This window comes from Polyodon spathula, chromosome 4 (assembly GCF_017654505.1).
Source record: "Polyodon spathula isolate WHYD16114869_AA chromosome 4, ASM1765450v1, whole genome shotgun sequence".
NCBI lineage: Eukaryota > Metazoa > Chordata > Actinopteri > Acipenseriformes > Polyodontidae > Polyodon > Polyodon spathula.
In genome coordinates, this window is record NC_054537.1 from 80,038,444 (window position 1) to 80,062,172 (window position 23,729).

The 23,729-nt window shown below is 34.6% G+C and overlaps 1 protein-coding gene across 1 annotated transcript in view; it reads left to right on the forward strand.

Annotated features, from left to right (window-relative positions):
• Window positions 1-23,729, forward strand: part of LOC121314917 (angiopoietin-1-like) — a 95,846-nt gene that overhangs the window by 70,619 nt on the left and 1,498 nt on the right. Inside the window, exons 5-8 of the mRNA XM_041248663.1 lie at window positions 2,489-2,619; window positions 2,930-3,031; window positions 9,939-10,105; window positions 21,357-21,487. Of these exons, the coding sequence (XP_041104597.1) occupies window positions 2,489-2,619; window positions 2,930-3,031; window positions 9,939-10,105; window positions 21,357-21,487 (531 nt within the window). The remainder of the gene's footprint in view (window positions 1-2,488; window positions 2,620-2,929; window positions 3,032-9,938; window positions 10,106-21,356; window positions 21,488-23,729) is intronic.

Here is a 23,729-nt window from a genome sequence, read left to right on the forward strand (position 1 = left end):
TATTTAATATTTAAACAGGTCTGCAAAATGTTAGACAAATCCTAATTTTATTCCTTAACCTACCTGTGAAAAATACATACATTTACCGCAATTTAAGTAGACCCCTAGTTATGGGTGATAAAATCAATCCCTTAGCTATACCCCATCAATATTTGTAGTGGAAGAATCAGTGTCATCACACTGCAATACCTATTTCCTTTATTACTCAGGGACCATAACATTACTTGAGGACAGATTTCAAATATATCCATGTGTGTATAAACTATTGCAGCAATAAAAACAACAGCTTGTAAAATCAGAAGGAATTTCACCCGAATGTATGGAGACTCAGAGGGAAATATAAACCACTTTTTACAACAGGAACTTCAAATTCATTGCTTGTAGTATTTAATCCTAAGCACTTTGCTTAGGTTTCCAATTAAATATTGCAGCAATAATTACCTGCAGATGGCAATAGACTCTCAGCTGACATTTGACAATTACAGTAGCTCCCTTTGCCCACTGATAAACAGGTTAATCCAGCACTTGTTGTAATTGTGTTTAGGTATTCTGTTTTAATTACCTAATTGAGGATAACGAGTTAATTGGCTTCTGAATCACGTCTACAAATAGAGGGATGAAGTTTTTGTTAGTTTTTTTTATATATATAATTTGATGAATTACTCAAATTTAAAGGTTTAGTCCCTAAGGAAAATTAATTTAGCTTCAGTTCCATTTCCACTGCTTTTACTTTTAATATCAAAATACATTTTCTCCACTTCTCATGAACTCTTATCCTCTTTGTTGGTCTACTAGAGTTACCAATCTCTAGTTTAATCCACTGAACACTCACAACGAATGAATGGCAGAAGTTAATATTTCTTTTCAGACAAGTAATTTAATGGTTTTCCATTGCTTTTCCCACAGTTATACTATGCATTTACCAAAGTTTACCAGGGTTTACCATGTTTCTCAATATGCTTTACCATACCTCACTGGGTTTCACAATGCTTACCATGCTGGCACTGTACTTTACTACCCTGTCCTGTGTTTTTATGATGGTAAACTTTAATAAGGGAATACCTTAGTCTGGACTTGTAACACATGCATCATACCCTTTGAATAGACTGGTCTTATGTGCTCTCAGAAGGTAAACAAGTCTGAGCCTGGCCAGCATTTGGATTAGGGGTCTCAAGGAAAACCAGGAGCTACTGAAAGTGGCGTTAATCGGCTCTGTCAGTGTACTGTTTTGTCGAGGTCGGGCCTCAACCAACACCAGGTGTTTGAGGGCATTGATAGGTGCCATTTTAAACCAAGGCCCTGTCTACTTGTAACAAGGGTGGAAAGGGGGACGGGGGACGGGGGACAGGGGGGTAGTCAAACAAGAAAGGGAAGTAAGCACAGGCTAAGACTCCACCACTACGGCATGCAATAAGCCTACAACCAAAGTGTAATATTTCCTAATTTGGCCGTAGTCAACCAGCACAGGTTCTTTTTAAAAATGGAGTTCAATGTTTTTATTAACAAGATAAAATATGTTTTTTGCATTTACAACCAGAGATTATATCAAATTGATCATTTTCCAGGCCTTCCTATAGACAAAGCCAGAGGCATATTAGTTAACACCAGCTACACAAATTACAGACAGTGTTGTCATCATCACAGGTTGTAAAGCACTGAAAGACTCCTAAGCATAATAAAGCAATCCAGATTTAGTTACATTGGTGAATTGGAGATGTGAGGACTCCATCAATGAAATATTAAAATCAAAGTAAATCAGCGATCCAACTAGACAGGACAAAAAAATCATTTCCAGATAACTTCCTGTTCATTTCAAGATATCTCCAAAGGGACAGTAAGTCCATTCAAAACATAACACATTTTCACATGAAGTCATTTAGCGATACCTTGAAATGACTTCATGTTCATTTCGAGATATCTCGAAATGAACAGGAAGTTATTTAAAGATATCTTAAAACTATTTAGCGATATCTCTAGATGAAAGGGAAGTTATTTTGAGATATCTTTAAATGACAGTTAGGTTGTATCATGCTAGCAAAACATTATTTAAAGACATCTGCAGATCAATTGAGATATCTATTTCATTTTTAGATATCTCAAAATGAAATTAAGATATCTTCAAAAGGGTTTGTTTACAGATATCTCATGTTCATGTAAAGATATCTGCAAATTATTTACAGATATCTCAAAATATTTCAAGATATCTTCAAATGTAATTTGAGATATTTCTAAATAATAATTTGGTTTGCCATAGTTACGTACTCTTTAGACATCAGGGTCTACTCAACTGATCAAAACAGTGACAATTAATATTAAGTTAAAAGGTGTAATTGTACTATATTGTACTATATTTCTGCTTTCTGGGTAAACATCTATGCAGGTCAGTAACAGTCCAGTTAAACTAAAATATGAATGTTTTGTGTTTGACTAATGATTTCAATTTCAATTTTTTTCTTTGTTTTCTTTTGTTTTTTGTCATTTGAAACAGTTGTACCAAACAGTACGAAAAGAGCTGAAGAAGAAAACAGGTTTAGAGACTGTGCAGATGTATACCATGCTGGTTTTAACAAAAGTGGGGTATATAATATCAATATCAACAACATGTCAGAGACTAAAAAGGTAATTTACTTTAAAATAACTGCTGTGGTTTGTGTATTTACAATACAGTAAACAGACAAAATGTAAGCATTTGCTGAAAAAATATTTTATTCTGTCATTTCTGAAGTCTATGGTTTCTGTCCATGCAGATGAAAAACAAATTAGGACTTATCAAACATTTCCAGAATCACTTTCCTTGCATTATACTGGACTGCCATAACATTTAAAAAACATTTTGAGCGTCTAATAAATGAGAACAGTCTGAAGTTACTGACTTCTGAAAAGACAGAATTTTAGACAAGTTATTGTTTACCCTTCTTTGTTTTTCCAGGTCTATTGTAACATGGAGGCCGTCGGGGGCGGTTGGACAGTCATACAGCACCGAGAAGATGGAAGTGTGGACTTCCAAAGGACATGGAAAGAGTATAAAATGGTAAGGAAAGCTGACCCTTTTATTGCTAACTCTCCACAATAAATAGAATACATGCACAAGGATCATTGGGGAAGGGGGGGGGGGGGGGGGGGGGGGCAAGGTATTTAAAAGTAGTCAGGTAACATGGTTTTGTATTGCATAATAATTCTTCTAAGCCTCATTTACATTAACAATTCAGACTTAAGCTAAAATCCGATGAAAACCAATACTGTAAATGTACCTCCACTAGGGTTGCCCTGGGGTTTTCTGTTCATTTTATTTAAATTTAATTTAAATATAGAAGCTCAGAAATTGTATCTTGCGAAGGGGTAAATTACCAAAAAAAAATAATAATAAATAACCTTTGCACAGTGGAGCTTTGAGGGAATAGCTCATACGCGGGTCGGCAAATAAAAGTGGTAACCCTAGCCTCCATAATGACTCCGATTATCAAATTCAAACTAACGAAAGTCAAGAAATACAGAGTAACATAATTTAATCTAATTAGTAATAAGGTACCTTACTGGTCGGGGTTTCTTTGTGCTTCTGGTTGTTTGAATGTGTGAGTTCTTTATTGTTGCAATGCCTTTCTCTCTGTAGTCTGCACACTGAACGCACAAGTTATTTCCCATGGGTGGAAAAAAAAAACAAAAGGTCTTGCCAACAGTCTCTGGGCAGCCAGCTTGTTGTCCTTTTGATCAGCTTATTGTGCTTTCCTATAGCTTTCAAAAACATTATATAATCACCTGAATAGATGACTCCTCTGTAGTACTGCGTACCACTAACTTAGACAGTTCAAGTTTAAAAATAACACAGATAGATATTTTTTGTTATCTCACTATTTATTATGTAAGTTTTGTAAAGTAAATTACTAACAATTAATTAAGATTGGGTCATTTGCATTCTGAGACCAAAAAAAAGGTCAAATTTCAGGGAAATGCATTTTAACAAGACCAGTATCTATTTACATATTTGTTCTTAACCAATTTTTTTTTTTGTCTGAAAAAGATGACTGTACATTGAATTTTGTTTTGTGAACTTTAGCAAAGACATACTGGTCTGGTCACCCAGCTACAAAAGGATATTGCTGCTCAGAAAGAGTGCAAAGAAGAGCGACCAGAATTATTCCGGGTTTAAAAGGCATGCCATATACAGACAGGCTAAAAGAATTGAATCTATTCAGTCTTGAACAAAGAAGACTACGTGGCGACCTAATTCAAGCATTCAACATTCTAAAAGGTATTGACAATGTCGACCCAAGGGACTTTTTCGACCTGAAAAAAGAAACAAGTTCCAGGGGTCACAAATAGAGATTAGACAAAGGGACATTCAGAACAGAAAATAGGAGGCACTTTTTTACACAGAGAATTGTGAGGGTTTGGAACCAAATCCCCAGTAATGTTGTTGAAGCTGACACCCTGGAATCCTTCAAGAAGCTGCTGATGAGATTCTGGGATCAATAAGTTATTAACAACCAAACGAGCAAGATAGGCCAAATGGCCTCCTCTCATTTGTAAACTTTCTTATGTTCTTATGTTCTTATACCTCATTGTTTTTTTCATAAAAAATCTTGAAAAAACTTTTTTTTTTGAATATATAAAATCATCTGCTTTCTATAGCCTTCTATGGCATACAGAAAAAAAAAAAAAAGTTTTCAATTGTATAGCTTTAAAACATTTCTTTCAATCTGTTCTTTGAAACAAAACCAAAAAGTGCATGTCTTCTGGTAAAATATTAAGATATAATGAATTACATGCAGTGAAAAGCACTCGTGAGTAAGGGACAGTCAGCACACGGATTTCCTACCAGAAATCAGTTTTTAGGAATTCAGAAATGTTCTCTATATGTGTGTGCCTCATAGTTACTCTGTTTTAGAAGCAGTGTTAGCCCATTTAGTCCATCTCTTTTTGTTTTTACCTCTTTTTACACTTACAGGCAGCACATTTCGTGTTGACATCATAGCAGGATTTCTGAGAAATGCTTGCTGTAGAGTGGTGTTTTTTTCAGTGTGTCTTTCTTTGCATATACGGGATAGGACTGATCAATTAAATTTCATCTGCTGGTACATTCTAAACGGAATGAGGTTTAATAAACATTTGGTAGCAAACTTTCCTTTCACTCTGGGCGCTAGCATCTTTACATAAGCTGTCAGAACTGCCGTAAAATGTATAAAACATGAGCAAAACGTATGCAAATTATCAAAATGGTAATGAATCGTCATGCACACGTGACCTTTCCCTAGCCGGACATTTACTCATCAGCATTTGTGTTTTCATCGTGTTTAACTATAACTACTCTTTTAAAATGACCCTGAACACTGTTTAATGTGTTTTGGTTTCTGAATTAAAACAGAGAAACTGTTAATTGTGTAATTAATTCGTAAAGGAGAAGCAAAAAGTTGGAAGAAAACACCAAAAGCCAGAAGCCCTAGAGTGTTTGTGTATGTATAACTTGTCTCGACACCTAAGAGGGAAAATGTCTCGTAAGAGAAAATTAGAGGTAGTCTGTTTTTATTTGTTTTTAAAAAAAAAAAAAAAAAACTTAACTTCATATACATTAAAAAAATGCAACACAGATCAATCCGGTCACAGCACTAATGCAACCACGTGTATCCTGTCTCTCTCAACATGGGAGCGGGGGTGGGTGCAGTAGCCCTGCACTGCTGATCAGACTTTAATACCCTCGTAATTTGGTGAAAAGAAGGGAGATTTATTTTGTAAGAATAAACACGAAAACATGTTTCAGGGATAAAATCCTCAAGTGGCAACATAGCTCACTCGTGGTTATGAAAAAAATATTAAAAATACTGTTAATGCTTGGTCTTTCCACATTCTATGCATTTATGATGCATTCAGATATATTTTTAAGCTAGTTGGGTATTGAATATAACAGGTGTGTGCTACAGTACTAGAATACAGTTGGGCAGTTCATGAGAGGCAATTAATTCTATATTTGTTTTTGGCTTTAGCCACGGCTAAAGTGTGTTTCTCCTCGGAAAAAAAAAAAAAAAAAGAAAGTACTGGAGGACCGTGAAATGTAAATTTATTACACTGCTAAAAGACAAATAAACTATAGCCAAAAAAAAAAAAAAAACAGTGAATACAACAATTTCAGAAATAAAGTTTTCAACGTATCTAAAATTGCATTTCACATAGGAAAGCTTTTTTTATATATTAATTAAATGTTTCATCACAGTTGAGTACCCAACAATACCAAAAAAATAGACTACCTTGTAATGAGATCACAAAAAGCCTACATCTGCTAGTAAACACAGTTTGTCAAACACCTACATGTATGATATGACATATGCCACATTTGATCCCAATGATTTAAAAATCGCGTAGTTTTGTTGGTTAGCCGTTGTACCATTTTTGTTAAAGCAATCATATACAAATGATGTCAGTCGTGTAGTTAAAAACTAAAGCTTTCAATCTTCCTTTATTTTATGTGATATTAGCCTGTAAACTTAAAATGTAGCATTGCCTTATTTTCTGCACCTGTTTTTATTTTTTTATTTTATTGAATTATTTTTTTTTTTACCTATGATTATATGTTTGTTTATAGAAAATATCTGTACATTATCTTGTCAACTTCACTTGTCCTATACACACAGGCTATTTTTACTGTATGTAATTTAATTTTAAGAAATGATGTTCTTTACAACATAGTTATGAATGCTCTTTGGAATGGAATAATTTTTGGATTCATATTGTTAGCAAATTGAAAACTAACAGGCATGATTTACCTATTGGTGGGGGTCCATTTTGCCTTCATTTCAGTGGTTTCAAGACATCTGGTATTTCTTGTCAACTTTTTCAAGCATCTTCAATGGTGTGGACCTTGTTTGCTGTTTTAGTCACTATACTTTTTTTAGGGTGTATTTCCAAGTATAATGTTATTTGGAGTTGACACTGTTTTTGAATGCCATTCCTGATGCTAATATAACTCAGCTGTGTGGAGAACTGAGTGGTATGTCCTCCCATAGCCAACTGTAAGAGTTGAAAATATTAACATCTGTTGTCTGTCTTCACCAGGCAGAAGAAATATGTAGACTTTACCATGTGAGGTCTGGCATCATAAACAATATACTATTCAGGTCTGACAAAAGTATGATTTAACTGTGTGAACTAATGTGTAGTAACAGTGATGTTAGTAGCCTTGGTTAATGATCCACATTTACCCAATGTAGAAAATTGGGTTGTTATAAAGGGGGAGGGGGGGTGCGAGGATATGAGGCCCAGCGAGGCAGGATGGCGTGAGGGGAGAAGGAGTTGCAGAGGTATCGAAGGAAGGATGGAGTGATGAAAAATGTAAACAGAAAGAACAGGAGACTTGACTAGTGATTTAAATCCCAAGGTGATTAAAGGGGAGGAGCCCGTGCTCCAGCCCACTGGACCACACAATGAAATGTAAGGTATTGTCGTTTGTTTAATGATATTGCTAATAAAGTACATGGGATGATATTTTAATAGAGTAATGCTGCAAGCTTGAGGGATATTTAATAAGGAGATAAAGTTATGAGCAATAGAAATTGAAGAACTAAATAAGACGATTAATGTAAGAATATGTACTATATGTATTACTGGCTCTTTGTAAAATAGCCTAGAAAAGGTTAGAGAACAGTACTATATCCTATTCATTGCTCAATCCATTTTATGGAACTGCTCTCCAGGGCACTGATTCAGTCCTATCCAAAGAATTTCATTCACTCTGTTCTGCACACATACCAGTATGCAAACACTACAGTCTTGTTTGTACTTGTTGTAGGGAATGTGTAAATAGTGTGGTTTGTGTAAATAAAGATTTATTATTTTGAATCTTGGTTTGGCAGGGATGGGGTTAATTCCATGTGGTGAGTGTAGCTGGGGCCTTGATTGAATGGTTGATGGTCAGTCAAGCCCCAGCCACATGCTATATACATGAAGCCAAATCCATTGTTTAGTTGGGTGAGTTTAGGGAGAAGGATTGTCCAGTGAAGGTGTCTGCCCACTCGCAATAGTAAAGTGTGTTTATTTGAAATGTTTGTAACATTTTGTTTAACCCTTGCATTTGTTCCTCTGTTTTGTTTGTTCCTGTGTTTATTTTGTTCCTGTTTCATGACAATAAATGTGTACATTAACACTTTAACTGCAACTTCCTGTCTCCGAGACCCCCCCCCCCCCCCCCCCCCCCCCGCCAGTAATGGCTTGGTCCGTGACGCTATCCTGCTACAGATATTTGAAACTAAATTGACGCTACTGCTATTGACTACAAACCACAACTCAGCTCCTGCTATTTATTTGAACTGTGTTGCATAACTTTTGCCATGAATGCGAGAGATCTCGCTAAGACGACGCAATAAATATTTAAATTAGTATATTGCCGCTCTTTTCATTAACATATTTTCTCTTAGTACAGACGACAAAATGTATACTTTGCAAATTGTTGCAATTAATACAAATTGCAGTATGTTTGCACTGCGACTGGCCCATCTTAGTACATCTACCCTTAGTCTTATCAGTAATTCTTATTATCAGGTGTTTAAGCCAAATGCATACAGTAAGTAACACTGAAATCATTTTTCAATTACAGTACAATGAAACATATTATACATTTAAAACTACTGTGTATTTTATTGTAAGTGAACTTAAAAAGTATACACTGCTTATGAACTGCACATTTTTCATTTTTAAAATACGAAAGCAAGGTGTCCTCAACATCAGGTAATGAAATACTTGGAAATACTGACAGCATGCAGCCACAGTTTGCTGTTCATAGGCCTGTATTATTGACACCAGCTTTTCAGAATCGTTGACAAAGTGTTTGCAGAAATATTGAACATCTTTCTTTTTCTTGGTGGTGCATTGTCCACCACTTTCAACACCTCCACTTTTGTCCGCAAGGACAGTGCATGTCTTAGTGCTGTTTCGTGGAATTGGCATTGATGCGTGAGCACTATGGCAACTTGAAATGCATCATAGGTGTTAATCTGGATACAAGTTAATACATTTCCCAATATCAGCTGTTCGACCAAGGGGAAAATCCCTGGGGAAAATTCCTGTTTAGTGAATTTGTATGATAAGAAGTAATTTACAATAAGTGGCTGCTAAATTAGGCCGAGACCATGTCGAAGATTCGTAGTATCAGGATATTTGTCTAATCCGAGTTTGTTTTAATGAGAATTGACTATAGTTAAATCTGGCTAGTAACATGCCAGAATGATATAGCTCAGTATCCAAACCACAAGACCTTTAATAGACCTTCCTTGTTTATGGTAAGATGAAACCTGATCCAGATTCTGTCCTCGTCTTATCCACAGTTCTTTATAAAAACATCTGGAACAATTTCACTGTTTAACTCAAGTATAATCATATAATGAAAGCAAACAAACAAATAACAAAAAACATGTTCTGTGAATGATGTTTATTAGAAAACTGGCCTGCATTCTATGGCTTGGTCAGTAATTAGAAACCTATAAAATGTTATGTCTTTTTAATTACATATTCATTACAGTATACAGCATAGTATGTTGTATTACAGTTTGAATGAGAAAACAATAGGCAGCACCTACATGACATTGCTTTAACATTTGTTTTCAATTTGTGTTTTCATTTGACCTCATAAATAGGTAAGAATAGGGCTGTTTAGCACCCAGTGTATTCATATGATAACTGTTGTGCTATTTGAAATAAAAAACAGTTCAAACCAACAGAATATTGTGCCTTTAATGTTATAAATAAAATACAAATCAATATTGTAGTTATTACAGAGTGCAAACTATTGTTTTCCTGGATATTCTCCAAAGTAAACAACTATATTAACGTGCAGTCCAAAATGATGCTACTGCTGATCTAACAGCACCAATGAGGGATGTATGTCTCAGAAAAATGTAAACATTGTAACAGCCAAACAGAGTAATAATAAATGTATCACCTCAACTTTCCTCTAGGGTTTTGGGAGCCCATCTGGTGAGCATTGGCTTGGAAATGAATTTGTTTTCCTGCTTACCAGTCAGCGGCAGTATTCGCTGAGAATCGAACTGACGGATTGGGATGGAACTCAAGCATTCTCTCAATATGACCGGTTTTATATTGGGAATGAGAAGCACAATTACAGGTAAGGATCATTTCATGGATCCTATTTTAATTATAATACAAAAAACAAACAATGATTTGTATTACATTCTAAACTTTGGAAACCCTATACGAGGTGAGTACATTGGGCGGGAGGATGGTACATTTGATTCTGAAAAGTCAAAATGTTGTTATGGCTCATTGAATTTGTAGAGTAACTGTAGCACCTCATGTTTAAGGTTAATGTGTTTCATTTCACATCTTTATTTAGAATTGACACTCATTTACATGCGTGTAGTAAAACCTTGCAGTTAGTATTTAATTGCATGTAATAACAACATGTTTTGGAACTTGGCAAATTGCTTTCCAATTGCACACAGAATTGTCTAATATGATTTTATAGCATGTATGCCTAGGTACTGACTGGTCATTTGTGTTGAGAACTACATAAACTAATCTTGGACTGCATACCAATAGAATCCAAGAACCGTGTAAGTGAATTTGACAATTTGAGAACAGTGTGGAACACGATAAGCCTTTCTCCAGTTCTTGCATCACTTGGCCAAAAAAATAAACCATTTCTATTATCAAGCATTATCAGATGCTTTCGGTTCCAAGCTCCGGTGCCATACCCTTTTTTAAAACATGCAGCCGTATACTGTCCATGCTGAGGGTTACATCTAGATTAGACCAGGGCTGCGTGTTAGTTGTGCACATTTGACTCTTTATGTTCATCCATGTTTTACATTTTCATTTGAGTTTGTTACATACTGAAAATGAATATTTCAAGGCTGGCATAAAATTGCTTGGGGAATATACACAGGTCCTGTGGCTTATCTCCCTGACTTAGAGTTGCATTGGCACATAACAAGCCATGGGTAACACAATGCTGAAGCCAATATGTACATATCTCACAGTAAACACAAGCAGATAAAGGAAGCAACTATTCTCAAAATTACAGTAAGTAAAACCTCTCTGGAAAATATGTTAGAATAGTCAAACGTGCACAAATATTGCACAATATTGTATGTGCTTATAAATGTGCATTATCAAATGACATTGTATATTCAGCAGGAGTGTGTATCTTTGGGTTCACAATGATATTGTACCTACCTAGATACATGGGTTGTGATATAATACGTATCATAGTACAAATAATACAATGTGAAAATGTGTTATTGTGAACTTGCAAAGTAAATTAGCAGTCGCTTATTGTGAATTACTTCTGATAATATGAATTCACTTAACACAAATGTCCTGTTTGTGCGAATTGTTTAGAGACTCCAAGGGAAAAAAAAAGTGGAATTAAAGAATTTCCAAAGTTTGAACAGCTGAGTGTAAAGGATATATATTGGAAAATGTATTAACTTGCATCCAGATTATTTAAAAGCATAGTCATAAGTACAAATTTAAGAAAAAATTTGGATTTAAGACAATTTTTCTTAAGAACTTTTTAAAAATACAGCCCCATATTTTTTCGCATTAAATGTCTTTTTCTTAAGCTTTGAAAAGTCTTTCAATTATTTTTAAAGCTCCTGTTTACTGTACTCTCAAGGGGACAGCATGGAGCCAAAATGTAAAAACCCACACATTTTCAAACATCAAAACTTTTTAGTATCCAATAAAGAATCACAGATCTTGACTGTAGAAAATCAAGTTCACAGATATTGCAAGATATCTTAAAATATTCATCCATAACATAAAATATCACTAGATCTTCATTTAAGATTAGGTGGAGAAGGGTTCAGACGAAAAGACATTCAACTTTTAGATTGTATTAATTAATTAATTTCAAAATGTAGATATGGCTTTTACGTTGTAATTAAACTATAGTGTATTCTGAAACAGTTTATTGGGGTACATTTCTAAACTATATTGTTTTGTAATACAGTAAAACATCTGTGAAAATCCACAAAAAACATGTATAAAAAAATAAAATTGATATGAAGTTTTGTAATGTCAATAATCGTTTCGCATTTCTCTATGAATAGATTTGTTCTCTCAAATTATTGAGGTATGACGGTTTCTGTCCTGTTTTGAATGGAAACCAGCCAAGATAAACCATAAAACTAGCAGCTAAATGAAACAGAACACAAGGCATTTCTGCTGAGATGCTTTGGCACTTTTGTTTTCAAGCTTAATTACCTAGACATTGTATGTTATTCAAAGTATGTTCTGGAGACCCACAACAAAATTGTTCACTTTGTCTTAGAGTGGTACCTTATTTAGATCAAGCTGAAACTGAGATATTTTGGCAGTGATTTGACTACTGAAATGTAACACACATACACATTGGTGTATAAGGACAAAGCATTATAATGTAGAGTACCCATTAGTCTGAATAATATGGATAACTGCCAGTTAACTAAACTATTTTGTGACTGTTGCCAGAACCTACATTTTGTCCAAGTCCATCCAAAGTTTAAAAGAAAGAGCAAGCTTGGGAAAAAATACAGAAATCAGAAATACAGCTGATTAACCCCATCTATCTAAACCATGTCAACTGTTTCCAGTCAAGGTTTCATTTAGATTTTTAACAACATTAAGATTGCCTAAACAAAGTATTTGGAATTTCAGTCATAATGCTGTGTGTGACATTTTTAATATATGAAAAAATGTATCTATTACAGAACAAACAAGTGCTGTTTTTCACCATTTTAATATATATATATATATATATATATATATATATATATATATATATATATATATATATATATATATATATATATGCCATTATTTTTCACCCAATTTGAAATGCCCAATTATTATAGCCTGTGCTGACTTGGGAGGGGTGAATATGAACACATGCTGTCCTCTGAAGCGTGTGCTGTCAGCCACCTGCTTCTTTACACACTGAGAATTCATCATTCAGCCACCCAGGAGCTACAGTGTAGGAGGCAAGCCCGCAGGTGCCTGGCCAGACTACGGGGGTTGCTGGTGTGTGGTGAGCTGAGGACAGCCTGGCTGACCTAGACCCCCCTGGTGATGCTCAGCCAATTGAGCGCCGCCTCCTGGGAACTCCCGTCCACGGTCAGCTGTGGAATGGTCCAGACTAGAACCGGCGACATCCAGGTTGCTATAGGTTGCATCTTGCACTCACGCAGAGCGCCTTTACTGGATGCGCCACTCGGGAGCCACACCAGTTTAATTTTTTAATTAAAATATCCGACTCATGGTAGTTAGAACTTCCCTGGGTGTGATAAGAACAACACAGCAATTGTTGTTCTGCTTCATTATACCTGTGTTTGTAGTTACAAGGTCTAATTGCAAGTAGATAATCGGAGAGAGTTTGAACTAAAGCACAGATAGTGTTTAGGTACTGTACCAGGAACCATCAGACACCATTCATACACAGCAGCATTGTATAAATATATGCATATCCCAAGTTAACATCTATAAAAAAAATTTAAAAAAAACATTCAAATTTGATGGGCTAATAAATGTAAAAAAACCCCACTATTCCCCACACCTTTTATTACCTGTATATTTGGTCTGAATTCTGTTAATGTTGTTCGTACCAAGTTGCAATCAAATCTCATTTGAAAGTAAACCACACAGTATATTTAGACTGCAGCTACATTTTGCAATGTAGCAATTTTGTTTAACCAACATAACACAATGGTATTTTTGTTTATGATACAAAGCATATTTTGTAAACTACCGTTCTCTAAGGCAGTGGTTTTCAACCTTTTTTTAAAACTGTAGTCTTTCTGTCTGGTGGTTTCACAGTTTTCACTCTACTTGGTGCTACCACAGTTGGAAAAGTTACAAGTTACATTTTTCCAGTTTATTTACTATCATTTATGTCACAGGTTTTGGACTGACAAACTGCTGGTTTAGATAGCAATTGTAACTGTAATTCTTAAAACTTTTAAATATAAGTCTTTGGATGCACAGAATCAAAATACAGCATTTGGGAATCTCGTCAGAAACACACATATTTTCTTTCTATTTGGCAAAATTATGATAAATAAACCAAATAGTCTACACTGTAAATGTTTATCACGTTACCATTTACTTCCCATCTCAGAATAATTGTGTGCCATTTAACATCAAAAACATTAAAAGAGTGAGTTGTGGGGTTCTGAAAGAATATAGCGTGACACGTCCCCATGTGTTGCTACAACTGTTTAAATACCTGTAATTTTTATTTTCATTTCTAACATCCTGACAACGTTTGACATTTATAATTTTAAAGTTTGTTTCAAAGTTCTTTTCAAAATGTCCGCTCCATTTTTGTTTTGCAATTAAGGCATTTATACATTTTTGTGATGTACGCCATCAAACCGAAAACAAATTCAACCAGTCTCTATTTCTGTCACCGAAATGCAGCAGCGCCTAATATGAGAGTGGAAATCTGTGCAATCGAAATCACGTATGTGTAAAGGTGGATGATAATTTTGAAACTAGTCAGGCTGTAATTTATGCACAATGGTTTAGAAGTACCCCTGGTTGAAAAGCACTGCTCTAGAGTATTGCTTTATGGGGACTGCACCCTTCTGGTTTTGTCGGTGGGGAAACAATAAAATAAGAACAGTCTAATTTTTACTGCAATACACAATAATACCATTGTCTAAAGAAAGATTGCGAGAACAGGAAATTTACTCTTTGCTTCTGTGCACAAATGTAATAAGGACCGCATGAACTTTGAAGAGTGTGCAATTTTGGGTTTAAAATATTTCTGCGCCACTGTAGAGTAATTACAATCTGAACAATAGTACGAAAGTTCTGGAAGAAGGAATTGGTCCAAAGAATAATGAAAAGAAGATGTGGGATGAACCTTTTTCATAAAAAGGTTCTAATTACAGCAAGCCTTGTGTGCGATGTTCAGCATGTGGCAGCATTTTTAGTCTTGTGGTGAGTCACCCGTTTAGATTCAACTGGTCAAAATCGCGATGCTTAATCTTAGTAACCATATTGTGAAACAAAGCAAAATGTTCTGAAACATTTAAAGATTTGTATTTCACGTAGAAAAATAGCACTAATACGCCTAATGTAGGCAGTGCTGCCAATGTCCACCGAATCAGGTATTAATATTTCATTAGTACACGCAGATTAGCTAATCAGAATTTAGTTTTTATTTATTTTTTTATTTTTTTACAGTGCCTGTGCTAGTAAAAGACTTGTGATATCTGAGGTGTATTCTTCTGAGTCCGAAAGCTCCACTAGTCAGAGGCAGCTTGCCACAGCCACACAAAAGTCTGGGAAACCACGTGGCTCAGTGTCAAAAAACCTTGCCTGGGTGGCAGCACATAATCTCTCTAGAGAGCTGTTGTGAGAAGAGGCTTTAAATGAGGCAGGATGCATGCCCTCAGAAGCTTAACACACGTAGATTTGTTATCTGTCTATGAGAGAAACATGAACGAAAATGAATAACTAATCACTGACAGACACTTTTGAATTAACATCCCAAGACCTTTGAGCAGCTGTATTATCTACCAGTATTTATCTTTTTTCTAGCAATACTGTTTATAGTTATAGTACGTAGAGTTTATCTTTGAAAATATTTTAAATGTTAGGTGAAGAGAATGAGGTGGTGTATCTGTATGTTAACAAACATATTGCTATGAAAGTAAACCACATAAATGCATTTAATACAGCAGCAGTATACATATATTTGTCATCTCTAAGTCAATCAAAACAGTTTTATACAGCACTAATTAATTAATACATATCTTACTTCATTATGAACACCTGGTTTCCTTTTTAAGGGTATGGCACTGACTTTTCTAGGTTTGGGGACAAGAGTAAATGTACTTAAAGACTGAAGTAAAATAAAATATTTCCTAGATTTCAGCAATTCCAAGATATATCATTATTTTAACACATTCAAAGGTCAAACAAAAGCCTATTGGCTGGGTCATGGTGTCAGGTTTGGACCAGAAAGTAGAGACAGGCAATGAACCATTGCCTTATATGTGACTGTATCAGCCACAAGGGACGCTAAGGGAGTTGAGCTATGTTTGGACAGTCCGTTTGTATATTTTGCTAGGAGTCTTACTGCCACATAACTCATCTTGGCTCGTGGTTTCACAAATTGGGGACAAAGAAACCAGATGAGTAGGCCAAGAGGTATTTATTGGTTTTAAACCCTAGGCAAACCAACATTTCCTTTTTATGTTTATTCAAAAGGTGCATAACGTGGTAACCATTTTTGTATTTTAAAGTAGTCTATTTGTCAGGGTTAACTGGAGAGAACAACTGTTAATATAAATTGCTGTAAACAGTGACAGCAGTAGCATAGGGATATCCATCCATATTATTATAGAGCAAGTTGGACTAAACATCCTTGTATTTATTATCATTTGAGTCCATTCATAAATATAATAAATAATAAATAGGTATCTGAAAATCACTTTCAATTGATTTTAAGGCCTAGATCTGATTTTTCAAAAGCTAATGGTAGCAGAGCCTAATTTTGAAAGGCAGGAGAAGTAGAAGAAACAGTTGACCTTTCAACCTGCCAACACTGAGATGTGAGTGAACTGAAATCAAAAACACACATTGCAGTCAGTATAACAAAGATTTCACCAGAACCAGTATTATAGGTTTAGAATTGTATTTTGATTTTTTTCTTTTTTTTTATTACTATAGTTTCAGAATAAAATAATATAATAGCTATTTGGAGTAAAATACCTCCAGAATGAGGTCTTCCAACCCTTATTGTTCAGGATTTTTTTTTTAGACAGAGGTAGGTCACCCCCCATCTTTCACAGTGCAGATGCTGTGACAATGTTGCCTGTGTAATTGCTGCAGATGCACAAATAGAGGTTCATGGTTTTTTTGTTTTTGTTTATACAGTATTCAGCTCATCAGGAACAAATCACATTTTTCATCATAATTATTAGCTAGATAGTAGTGAATGTGTCATTTCAAACTGGGTTGAAAAACAATAAATATAATTACTTTTAAAAGCTGTGGATGATTTCTGAGGAAAATGGGCTGTAGGGAATTATTTGAGGACATGTCTGGAAAAATTTGAGGGTTTACCATTCACTTATATGTAATAAAATAGCATGTAATAGTGTGGAAATTCTATCGAGTAAAAGGGGTTTTATGATGTCATAGTTTAGTATGCGTCAATCTAATGTGCCACTTAAGTTTTGGCCGACTCGCAAGATATGTATTTGCTAGTCAGTGTTCCTTTTTTGCATGTCTTTTCTATTACAGAGTAGCAGGGAGTGGCCATTAAACTTTTTTTTTTTTTTTTTTTTTTCAAGATGTTGATGAAGGACCGATGGGCTGATCAGTTGAATTGACCTAGTGGCAGATGTATAAGCAAGTTTGTACATTTAATAATCAAACATGATTTTTTCCCCCATGGAAAAAATAAGGGGGTGGCTTTTTTACTTCCTATCCTATTATATATATTATATATATTATATATATATATATATAATATATATATATATATAGTATATATATTATAATGGGGAATATTTTGTCTTCGCTATTCAAACATAGTTTAAAGTTTGTCAACAAATATTTATTTGAAGAAGGTAGGATCGAAGGATTGCTTCACCCAAGTTATGTCCATTCAAACTTACAATTCAAACAGGTAAAATCGAATTGCAAAGCAGGTTTTGCATATGCAGAAACATAATTTTCTTATGACTTTGAGTAATCTCAAACAGATTGTGTTGTTGTTTCATTTATTTTAATCAAGCATGCATTTGTAGCATTTCACATATATAGTAAGCCTAAAATACACTTTGAAACACCAGCATATACAAAAATCTTGGATGCCTAAGCCAACAGCTCCTACAATTTTCATATGTCGCTAGTCCATTTTCCTGTTAAATCAGCGATTTAGAAAAAGTTCCTTTTTTTGTGGGAAGGAATTCTGCATTTCTAAGCAGTTACCAGCATCCGATGTGATTTATTTAACAGTGGTCTCTTCTTTGTGTCTTTAGGCCATTTCACTTTTATTTATTCTCTTGAGTGATGAGTTGGGCTTTGTATTCCATTTGCAACAAACCATTTGTCACGGGGTGGGGGGGCGGTTAGCTTTTCCATGTGTGTGGGAGTGATGCCCAGTTTCACATTCATAACAAATCTTGTCACACTCAATGATGTCACAAATTACTATAATATATACAGATTGATGGATTGTTGTATAATAATTTTAACTAAAATGAAAAAAGACAAATGTGAAATAGAAAAGCTGTTAAAAGGACATTGTGTGTCAGTTAATCCAATTTTTATAAAACCTGTTACAAATATTAAACATTTTGGTATTTTAATAGAACTTTAATGTACTGTCAACACAGCCTAACAGTAAATGATCCAAATGCAATGGGGATGGCAATGAATAAATTGTATAATTTTGTGTTAGATGTGACTTTTCAATGACTTATGGGAGGAGCTACAAGCAGTCCTGGAGTAGGACCAGTTCATAAACATTGGAGAGTAAAGTGACAGTTAACATTGTGATGTTTTTGTTAGTTTCAAGGATGCTTTCACAGAAAGCTACATGTATATGCCATCCTGACGACAAACACCAGGAACCTGACCAATGACAGAACCAGTATTGCATTTTACTACGATTGCCACTGAATGCATGATTTACTGATCATTACTTAGCTTTCTAGCATTCACAAAGTGGAAGCATTTTTTAACTTGGCAGATATGAACCCCTGCCAAGGCAAAGATCTGTAAGGGTGTGTGTTTGTGTATTTTGCAAACCCATTTGTCTTTACAGCTATCTCAGAAACTAACAACGCTCTTGAGAACTGGTTTAGAACTGTAGAAAACTGTAGAAAAGGAATTCTTGAGCCTCGTCAAGCTGTTTTCCCACTTTACTTGGGGTGCCTATAGTTGACTGTTGTCAAGCAATGTCAGGGTCTGTCCAAATGAATGCTGTGAACTTGGATATCCCAGAAACAATAAGTTTTGCCACAAACGGTCAAGGTTAAAATAATTACTGCATATCCTAGAAATAACCATGTGATGTGAATGCAATCTTCTTAGGCCTGGAAGCACGGATGTGCCATATTGATCTCCTCTTCAATGCAGACATTTAAAACAATGCAGCAGCTTCTTTCATTAACTCTGTCTCACTCTGATCTTCTCATTTAAATTGCATTGCCATATTTATCAGCAACATTCACTGTGTGAACCTCAATCTGATACCACATCTGGTCTGCTAGTATGTGGTCTCATCAGACAACAACTTTAACAATGTAACACCCGCGTGAGAGATATACTGGCTGGAGACTAATTACACCGTGTAACAATTTTTAAATTTTTTTTTTGTTCCTGGGTAGTAAGTGTTATTTCCTAATTGCTTATGCCTCAAAAGTATAGAAAATGGCTATTATTCCCCACAAACTTTGCTTTTGTGACCAGGACAGTGATATTTCAAAATATCACTATTTCCAATGGGAAAACTGGCAAATGTGTGTCTTTTCGTTCACATAAGGTCAATAAAAAACAACATATGAATCCAAATTAACATGTATATGTTTATACTAAAGTAATACAAAAATGACTACAAAAGATTTAGAGGTGAGTAGTTTTTCGAGATTTCCGATTATACTGTATTTACTTTTATTTTTTTTGTGGGGGGGGGGGGGGGGGGCTTGGGGGGGTGCTATTATGTTCGATTTGTTTGATTCTCATAAATCCAATAAGTTGTTCACAAGTGATAAGAGTCACAAGCTCTTATACAAATAAACATTCCCGAACATGTATAAAAACATTGTGTGCTAGAAGTTTGTACACATAATTATTGCTCTTTGTAGTTTCTTACTATGTATACTGATATTTTATATTTTTTCCACACTTAATTCAAAAGTGTGCTCTGCTGACTTCAGCAGCCATTCTTTTCCTACTGAAAGACATTAAACACTCTGACACACATACCTCCCTTATGCATCTCCTTAATCTCACTTTGGTTCACTTATGTGATAACACTCCCTAAATCTTCAAAGGATGGGTCTGCATAGTACTTCTACTCCCTTTTTGGAGAGTGCCATTTGTATACAATCTTTTCATTGTGTATTTCTGCTTATTTCTTACACATTTTTTATAGACATGTTTTTTAAAAAGCTAATGTGTATATAATATTTATATATATATATATATATATATATATATATATATATATATATATATATATAATATATATTGAACTAATGTACTAAGAGCAAATATAGTATCTAATATAAAACAATAACTTGATCACATGATAAATTTGAAAGCAATATTTAGTCTACAATAAAATCTGTTAAACAAATCCATTATCCGCAAGCTATCTGTCATCACAACAAGGAGAAAGTTTATTATAGCCTGTGCAAGTACTGAAATGTCCTATCATTATCAAGATACGCCTCTACAGAAGCCACACATCCCTTTGTTTGTTTGTGTTAGTCTTAGGCATATACGATAGCAAACCATTTCCCCATGCAAATAAACCAAATGAAGGTTTTCTTTATTGTGACAAAACAGTAATCCTTCTTGCCCATTGTTGAAAGGTGCTTGGTATCACTCAAGGCAAGTTCAGCTCACAGAAGAATGCATAATTAGTATGTATTAGCATTGCAGGAAAAGGTCTGCAAACGTGTGACTTCTTCCTCACATCAGTACCCAGTGGCATCATGACAATAAAATTATCTTTGGTATACTCCAAAATAACAGAAAAGTTACATTGACCAGTCAGCGGGGCCCCTATTCTTCTACACATTTACATTAGCTAGCCCTACGTATTTACTTCATTATTTTCATTTGATTAATAATAGATACATTTTACAAAAAAAAATTAGAGGCTGCTTTCTTTGTAACCAGCACAGCCCAATGTTTGTGACTTTGCCATCTGCATGGGTCATTTTTTTATTTGGTTATATTTGCACCACAAGAAGGTTCAGAGCACAGTAAATGGTTCTTTAAATATTACTTTCAGTTTCAAATCTCATGGGAGTTTTGGTATTTATTTAGTAAGTTTAATTTTCTAAGAACACTACACTGGAACCCAGTGACATGCAGGTTGTTTTGTATGTGCTGTACATTTATTATGTTATTTTTAGGGTCTTTAATAATGGTTTGAAGTAAATGTTGTTTATCTGCTTTATAAACCACACACATTATTATTATTATTATTATTATTATTATTATTATTATTATTATTATTATTATTATTATTTCAAATAATGCAAGAATATATCCAAGTGTAACTCTGTCGACAAAGACTCAATCTGCCATACTTAAGTACAGTACTTGTTTCAATAACATACTGAGTAGACATAATTGTGCAGTCGATGGTTCTCAGTATAAAAATGTTCTTTCCTTCATAGGTTGTTTCTAAAAAGTCACAGTGGGACTGCAGGGAAACAGAGCAGTCTGGTTATACATGGTGCAGATTTCAGCACTAGAGATGCTGACAATGATAACTGTATCTGCAAGTGTGCTCTGATGCTAACTGGAGGTAAGAAAACAATGTATAACCAATCAGGGGGGAGGGCAATGGTTCACATGGTGACATGGCTCATTAAACAACTAACACCCTTAGCATACAGAATGGAATAGTTTACAGGAAGCCAATGGAGCCCAAAAACTCACTCTCCATCACACTGCCTGACATATATTGTGGTTTCTACTTAAGTCTTTCATTAGTGCCACCCATAAACCCACAGACACACAGGGTACTGCCCTGGAGGGAACATTCTTGGGAATTATTATCACATGAAACTGTTTCCCATCGTCTCAGTGGCATAGGTCCGCATACCTGGAAGTCAACAAATCAGCCTCCAGCTGATCCCGGCAACCATTTCCAATTTACAATACTGTACTGTATAGAAACTTGTCATAAGTAAATAGGCTTGTCCTAAGGGTGTGTCTATTCATTTATGACAAACTTATTACATAAATTCACATTTATTAGAACTGTTTTTACAAAAAGCATTACAATGTTGTTTTATTTTTTAATCTTTATTTATATTAAAATATATTTTAACCACTATAGCATACATTAAACCGCTAAAGCTGATCACATGACATACATTTAACAAGGACAAAACAGCTGAAGCAATAGTCATGAATATAAATCAGATGTTTATATTAAAGTCAATTATGTACTGTAAGTGGCTGATGAAGTCCATAAGGATCATCTTTTACTATATGCTGTCCACCTATTTCATCCAGGTTCAAAATGTCCATGGGACAGATTTATTATGAAGGGCAGTTACCAAGCTGAGAAATTCATCCAAAACATCTGATTTCTGGCGAGAAATATAATGGCCCCATACACTTCTTTGAAGTGTAAATTTACAGCCTTTGGTGCAACACATCAGAGTTTTCACAGACTGTATTTATGAGGGTCCCTCAACACCCTTTTCCATTCTATTAAGTATGGTATGGGAAATACTGTATTCAGCGTTTTTAATGTGAAGTAAAATAATTTCAGCTGTGCGAGTTAGACAAAATGATAAAGATGCTTTTTGGATCCTACAGAAAAGGTAACTCCTTGTGCACACTGTTGCACATGCTACTAAAGCATTGGTTTCCAAGCAGGTCCTCAAGTGCCCCAACACTCCAGGTTGTTTCAATGGTAAACTAAATATTATGATATAAAAAAGGAGAAAACAAAAACCTGGGGACTTAAGGACCAGGGTTGCGCTAACGTATTTTAGAGGCCATTTGCTTAAAAGGAAGAAACAGACCTCACCAAATGTCTTTTATGCCATATTTTTCACTCATTTACTGAAAAAAGGAAGCAACATATTCCGAATTTTAAACCTCACGTTGTGCCTCAGTCAGGTTCCAAAAACAGATGTTGTTCAAAATTTAGAACGAAACTCCCCGTCTAACATCTTTGTATCAAACTGATATATAGTATTTTTTTATTTTTTTTTTAAATAGTGTGTTTATTTGAGACAAAAACAGTATGATCATCTTGTAACAAGTGGATCTAGTGATACCCCAAATAATATAGGCCATCTAAATATTTAAACAAGCAGTCATACAAGAAACATAGGACAGTGTCTTTAGCATTCATTTAAAACATAAATACAATTTCACAACTCTTTTTTTCAGTAAGGAAAAATACAAACAACAGAAATAAACATTTCATTTAGGTGATTGAAAGTAGTCACTTAAATGTGTAATTGGTGGGGTTTTTTTGTTGTTGTTGTTTTTTTACCTTTGAGATGTGACATTAATGTGATAATAACAATTTTGAATACATTTTTTCAAAGTTTAATTGAACTGCAACAAAAGGTATTGTAAATTATTCATTAAATACAACTTACCTCTAAAAATGTGGAATGGTCACTTTAGAAATTAACATCTCAAATTTACTTTTCATATGAATAAGTGATTTTCATTCAGTTGAGAACATCATCAACATATGGGTTCAATGGTACTACCCAGAGGCAAAATTACTTTGGCAATGATGCATACTAAATCCTGGAAATCAAACATGGTATATAAAACTGCCTTGACTTCTCAGTTTTAAATACATTATTACAGGTTGTTTTTCTAACATATTAAAATTTGGCAATAAATTACATTTCCAAAACTGTTTGGAAACCAGTAACCACCAATGAATATTCTGTAAAAAGACATTGGTATTTTGAAGAGCAAATTGCTGCACTACTGTGGTAATTAAGTGTAATGCAATGTACAATGTTATACAGCAACTCCAGTTACTGTTTGAACCATCTACATTT